Below are 7,117 nucleotides of genomic sequence, written 5' to 3'. Positions count from 1 at the left end.
TGTTTGCGCCAACTATCCAATCAGAAGGGGACATTCAAAGTTAGCCACGCCCCGGATAACAGTCATTGGGCTAAAAAGATTTGAATAGAATGCATGAGTGACGTGCTGCTGCCACTCTCTCTCTCTCTCTCTCTCTCTCTCTCTCTCTCTCTCTCTCTCTCTCTCTCTCTCTCTCTCTCTCTCTCTCAAACACACACGCGCGCGGGCGCGCACAAACACACATGCACACGCATTTTGGAATTTATTATTGTTATTCTTATGTTTAATAAGCCTTGCATGCTTACTTGCAACGATGATCGTGTTTTTATTCAAGATTTTAAAATCTGGCATCATAAATCAAGTCGAAATATGTTGCCAGCAGTACTGAAAATGTTTTCCACAGAGCACATGTGGCAGCAGTGTCGGAATGCAATGAGTCAAATACAGAACCAGATCTACAGGTGTGGATCACTGTGCTCAGTATTACAGAGACGGCTGAGGTTAATAATAATAATAATATAATATAATGTAATATAATATAATTATATTTCCTTGCCTCAACTGGAGGAGTTTAAGTATCTTGGGGTCTTGTTCACGAGTGAGGGACGGATGGAGCGTGAGATCGATAGACGGATAGGTGCAGCATCTGCAGTGATGCGGTCGCTGTATCGGACCGTCGTGGTGAAGAGAGAGCTGAGTAGGGGGTAAAGCTCTCGATTTACCGATCGATCTACGTTCCGATCCTCACCTATGGTCATGAGATTTGGCTCATGACCGAAAGAACGAGATTGCGAGTACAAGCGGCCGAGATGAATTTCCTCTGCAGGGTGGTTGGGCGCTCCCTTAGAGATAGAGTGAGGAGCTCGGTCACTCGGGAGGAGCTCGGAGGCGAGCCGCTGCTCCTCCACGTCGAAAGGAGTCAGTTGAGGTGGTTCGGGCATCTTTTCCGGATGCCCCCTGGACGCCTCTTTGGAGAGGTGTTCCGGGCACGTCCCACTGGGAGGAGGCCCCGGGGAAGACCCAGGACGCTGGAGGGACTACATCTCTCGGCTGGCTTGGGAACGCCTTGGGGTTCCCCCGGAGGAGCTGGGGGAGGTGTGTGTGGATCAGGAGGTCTGGGCGGCTTTGCTTGAGCTGCTGCCCCCGCGACCCGACTCCGGATAAAGCGGAAGAAAATGGATGGATGGATGGATGGATGGATGGATGGATAATTATATGAGGTCTGTCCATAAAGTATCATACCTTTTTATTTTTTTTTTAAACTATATGGATTTGTTTCATATGTTTTCACGTCAGACAAGCTTGAACCCTCGTGCGCATGCATGAGTTTTTCCATGCCTGTCGGTGACGTCATTCGCCTGTGAGCATGCCTTGTGGAAGGAGTGGTCCCGCCCCCTCTTCGGATTTTCATTGTCTGGAAATGGCGGAATGATTTGGGTTTTTTTTCCATCAGAATTTTTTCAGAAGCTGTTAGAGACTAGCACCTGGAAACCATTTGAAAAATTTATCTGGCTTTTGGTGAAAATTTTACGGGCTTCACAGAGAATCAGGACTGTTACTACAGCTTTAAGGATGGCCCACAATGGCGCTTGGCGCGCCGCGCTCCAAGCCACGATGACAGGCACGAATCACCGGATCATTTCTAAATGGATGGCTGTGTGCAGCTGGGACCGTCGTGTGCACTTTCTCTGGTTATCACAAGAGCTAGACATCAACCATTTTCTGTAAGATTTCACTTTTAACAAGAGATTTTGTCGTGGAAAGCCGCGTGGAGGCTTTGTGCATCACGACCGATTCGCTGTTCGAGCGAGACAAAGAACGCCTCCGTTTCGGCGTAGACAAGTTCGGACATGCCTATCTCGGCTTTCAATGCTTACCAGTCGAGTGAGTTATAAGAGAAATTGTGGAGAGCTGGGCATCCATATAGTTAAAAAAAAATAAAAAGGTATGATACTTTATGGACAGACCTCGTATGTACCTTCTTCTGATGCTGTGTAGATTAGGATAGGACCCGAGTGTCCATAAATGCATAAAGCTTTATTATTATTATTATTATTATTATTATTTATTCATTCATTCATTTTATAACGGCAGGTCGTGGTATTTACTATTTTTGTTACTATCTATCTATCTATCTATCTATCTATCTATCTATCTATCTATCTATCTATCTATCTATCTATCTATCTATCTATCTATCTATCTATCTATCTATTCAGAAGTGAATTGAGAATGACTTGAATTTCAATTTAGTTCTTGAATTTGAGTTGACTTTTGAATTGAAGGAGCAAAAAGATGCAGAATTGCTTTTCTAAAATTTAGAATTGTGCAGAAACTATTATAATTTATTTATTATTAATGTAAAAATGTTATTGGGATGTCAACAAAATCATTTTTATATTATTTATATTGTTATATTATTTAAAAAAAATTTCAAAATTGAATGCAGTTTATTCAAAAATTATCTTTATTTGTATTATTTATATTATTTTCTCACATGGAGACTTCCCCGATGTTGCCCGGCAACCAGAATCCGCTCTCGTGCCGCCTGTCGACGTCCAGACGTCCAGCGTCGCTGTTTACATTATTAATGAGGCCGCGGAAACTGAGACCGTGTGTCAAGAAAGAGAAGCCGAACTTAGTATAAAGATTATGGCAGGAGCAGGAAGCTTTTAAAAACTAACGGGGAACTGCTGAGGGACCTGTTCACTGAGTCAGAGTAAGTTAGCATTAGCACGCCTCAGAGTACAGGAATGCCCATTAACTTTCACATTACACCATTCTCTCTCTCTCTCTCTCTCTCTCTCTCTCTCTCTCTCTCTCTCTCTCTCTCTCTCTCTCTCTCTCTCTCACACACACACACACACACACACACATTCAAACATCTGTCACACACTTTGCTGTCACATGTGAATTGTTGAATAATTGACAGCTTTTTGAACACTTTGAGCCAATGTTGTCTTCTCACATGCCTTTGTTGCTAAGTGATGAACAGCTAATCCATGCTTTTTTGTGCCACCACAGGTCAGAATCCTTACTGTACATGTTCTATCAGAGAGAACGTACCCATGGAAGGAAGTGCGGTGAAATCAAATGATGACGAACAGGGACAGGACACACCGACTGTGCTGTGGGAAAAGTGCATCCAGCAGAGCATAATTGTTGACCTAAGTGAAGATGAAAGTCTCCATTTTAGTGACCTGGAGGCATCTTTTGCTTTGCATGTCTCACAGGCAGAGTCTGCTGCATCAGAGGCCAGCATTCATGTCAGTGGTAAGTCGTCACTGTAAGTTTGACTTGTTGCATCTACGTATTTCAACCTACACATCATGATACCTGAATGGTTCTATGCAATGACACAAATGTAGCACTGCATACCGTTATATGTGATGTTTGCACAAGTTGTATCATTTCTCAGTGGTCTGGGAAACAGTAAATTTGGAGTTTTGCTTTGGAGCTGTCATGCTTCATAGAGGGAAATGTTTAAAAAAAATCTGTATCTTATCTGTAACACATAAAAGGTTTGTTTTAATACATTTTGAGACAGCTAGTGTTGATCATTTGCCTTAAAACATATAGTAAAATGGTTATATTGGGTACTTGTCAAAGTGCATCATAGGTGTTGCACTCTGTCTGCCCTATAGTTTTACTGCAGAGCATTTCTGCCAGGTCAGATCTGAGAATCTGAAATCTGAAAACACTACAGAAATTCTTTGGTTTGTGGATGGCAGTCGTCCAGGCAGACCACTGGACCATCCCCACCTCCATCCAGAAAGTTCAATTCAGTTCAGTTCATTTATATAGTGCTAAATCACAACATAGGTTGCTGCAAGGTGCTTCACAATGGTAAGGTCTTACCAACCTGCCTGAGCAAGCACATAGGCAACTATAGTAAGGAAAGACTCTCTTGGGTGTACTTTCAGGAAGAAACTTCAACTGACGAGAATCAAGGGGCCAACCAACTGCTTAGGCCATATTAATAATAAGAAAGATCAAATTAACAAAGTACAACAAAGAATTTTCAAACATGCAAACAACACAAAGGTTATAGTCCTTAGTTTACAGTCATGTTATAGTCCTTGAGCAGTTGCCATCCCTTCCTCAGACAGGCTGAAAAAGTTAGCTTCGACATCCATTAATCCTCTAACTGAAAAGTTAACTTTTATAACGCTAAAGCAAAAAAACAATAAAAAATTTGGCTTATCAGTAACCACATCTGTCAGCTACTAATAAGCCAGTTTCGAGTTTAAGCACCACACGGGCTGCCGGGTAAATTCAGGATCAGAAACACAAAACAAATGCATGAAAAATAAATAAATAAAAAATAAAACCCCAAACACTGTCATCATCTTTATCAATAGCAGTAAATTGCAGTATTAGAAATCACAGTTTATATTATATATATTTATAACCGTTAATGGAGCTGCGTTCACAAACACAAAACAAATGCACGAAAAATAAATAAATAAAAAATAAAACCCCAAACACTGTCATTATCTTTATAAAAAGCAGTAAATAGCAGTATTAATAGTCTCAGTCACAGTTATCTCTGTATTATATTAAATAATAAACACAGGAGCAGCTCACACGTGTTGCGTTCAATGTGACTGGTAAAATCTACATCTCACCTGTCATGTTGAGCTTCCCCACCGAAGAAAACCCATGTAAGTTTTGTCTTTCCATAAAAATACAGCGATAAGTGTCTTTTCACTTTAAAAAAGTAAAGATTTGCATGTACACGCTGTCTTTAAAGCAGACACTGTCGATTTACGTCCCGTCTTTTATTATGAAATAATGCTGAATTTATGTGGAAATGGTTCTTGTACAAAAGCTTCATATATCTGTCGCTGAGATAGATGGTGACTGGAGTGCAGTTTTAAGCAGAAACGAGCCGATAATCGGTGAATCGCTGCTGATGCTCTGAAATGATGCATGTGCAATGAAGGCAGGGGAAGTTATCAGAAGGGAGGAATTCTGAGCTCATCACAGTGGTCTGACTGTTGCAGACACACAAGAGACAGGAACTAACATGTATGATTTTAGGGTTTACACATGTTTTTGACCATTAAACTTTACTCACTTTACCAGCAAAAAATGTTAGCGGACTGAAAGTTAGCAGAACTATATTTAACAGAAGCTAATTGGTCCACTGATGGTGTTCAGAGTTAGCTGAAAAGCTAATCTGCTAATGAAAAAGTTCACTTCACTAATTATCGGTTAGTGGATTAGTGGAACGGTGCCCACCACTGCTCATTGTATGTCAATTTTCATGACTCATTTTTGATGCTAATGGTGTTCAATGATTTGCAGGGAGTACAGAGTTATCAGCCTTGGATGACACCTCATCAGAGTGCAGTATTAGCAGCAGCCAGAGTGATAAGGCAGGAGAGAGGAAAAATGCTAGCTTATTACATGTGATCGCCCAAAGACTGACAACAATGAAGGACAAGCCGCTCATTGTCCAGGGGTACGAGGACCCCGGGCACAATACCAGTGATGAAGACCATGAGGACCTACCTTATGATGGTGACCTTGGAAGCTGCTATTTTAACCATACATTTAACTCTGAGGGCACTGTGAGCTCTGAAGGGAGAGAAACTGTTCATGGAAGCCCCGATGCTCCTGAATTTACAACACAAGATAAAGAGGCTGTTGAGCCTTTGGGTTTTGGTGGCACTAATGCTGACACACCCAAAATTTTGTCACAAAATTATAACAACATTAACCCAGACAACTGTTGTTACACCTCTAAGCCAGATGACGTTGTGCCATCATGCCCTCGACTACCTGATGGAGACCAACACTGTCAGTTTAAGCACTTGTTGCTACGACACTTCTCCCAGGAGGAGCTGCTTTGTTCAGGCAGACTTATTGAGGCAGAGACCCTACCAGAGGTGTCCCTGGTAGACAGTATGGATGACACCATTTTTAGCTGTGCTCCATTATGCACCAGCACAGAAATCATTAGAAACCACACAGAAAGTTCTGAGATCAACCACAGCTTCTGCAACGCACATGGGAGAGGAACTGATGAAGACAATGATACCATATCTGAAATTTCAAAATCACAAGACGATTTGGGAGAGAAAATTAATGACACAGGCAGTGCTGCTTACAGCGATACGTTGAGCTCTTTCAGTGCAGATGCTAAACAGAGCAGTGGGAATAACAGTGCTGTAGAAGTACTGAAATTGAAACAGGCTAAACAGGAGAGTCCAGCTCAGAATGTCGCCCTTGTTCGCACCAGGTCTTTTACTGAGATGAAGTATGGGCAAGGCCAAGTTCATTACCCTCTACCTGACTTTTCTAAGGTGGCTTCTAAAGTTAAAATCCCTAAAGCTCCAAGTTGTCTAGCAAGGCCAGTCGCTCAATCCTCCCGCTCTGTGACAAGAACCCAATCTTCCCCAGGGATGCTAGACTTAGTCAGCAGAATACTAGAGGATTCAATCCAGTCATCAGAACCGTATGTCTTCAAAGACCAGGACAAAGAGATAGCTGCAGCAATGGACCATCGCCTGCAGGTAGAATCTTTACCTAATACTAAGATTAATTCTTACAGCAGTATGTCCACGTGCATAACCAGATCTGTGTAATGCTGTGCTGTTAAATATGGCACCAGTATTTCTGTCAGCTTTGTTTTTTGCAGGCCGAATACGACAGTTTGCTTTCCAAATATCCTGACGCAGAGAATCTTATGGCTCAAGTTGGAAACAAGGTGAATCTAGTGGTTTGTTTCTTGCCTACTTTGAATAAAGAAGCAAAACTACAGAACATATCACATTATGAATTCATGGTCCTTTTTTCACAGACTGAGCACTCAGAAATGCGATACATGAGATGTGATGATCACAGGAATTTAGGAGAAGGAAGTCATCTTGGATCTTTGGGTCATCACGCTCCATCAAGTGTGTCACTCTGTCTAATGTCTGATAATATGACACATCACTGAATTTCTTTTCAAACAACAAATTACCCAGTGGATTTCACCAGGCATCATAGAGAATGGGGTCAGATGATACAACTGTAGAAGGCATACTTAAATAAATGGACTTGGAAAAAAGATGAATGAAAACTAGAGTAATGCAAATATATTTAAATATTTAAAATTACTTACTTTTGATGATGTGATCAAATATTT

General features: G+C 41.5%; 1 protein-coding gene across 1 annotated transcript in view; it reads left to right on the top strand.

Moving 5' to 3' along the window:
- Nucleotides 1–2,552: 2,552 nt before the first annotated feature.
- LOC117521258 overlaps nucleotides 2,553–7,117 on the top strand; it is a 39,924-nt gene continuing 35,359 nt past the window's right edge. Inside the window, exons 1-5 of the mRNA XM_034182588.1 lie at nucleotides 2,553–2,698; nucleotides 3,004–3,252; nucleotides 5,290–6,500; nucleotides 6,626–6,694; nucleotides 6,788–6,884. Of these exons, the coding sequence (XP_034038479.1) occupies nucleotides 3,048–3,252; nucleotides 5,290–6,500; nucleotides 6,626–6,694; nucleotides 6,788–6,884 (1,582 nt within the window). The 5' untranslated portion in view covers nucleotides 2,553–2,698; nucleotides 3,004–3,047. The remainder of the gene's footprint in view (nucleotides 2,699–3,003; nucleotides 3,253–5,289; nucleotides 6,501–6,625; nucleotides 6,695–6,787; nucleotides 6,885–7,117) is intronic.

The sequence above is a fragment of the Thalassophryne amazonica genome, chromosome 12 (assembly GCF_902500255.1).
Source record: "Thalassophryne amazonica chromosome 12, fThaAma1.1, whole genome shotgun sequence".
NCBI classification, from domain to species: Eukaryota; Metazoa; Chordata; class Actinopteri; order Batrachoidiformes; family Batrachoididae; genus Thalassophryne; species Thalassophryne amazonica.
The sequence above is the reverse complement of the archived record's forward strand: the minus strand, read 5'-3'. Positions and strand labels throughout refer to the sequence as shown.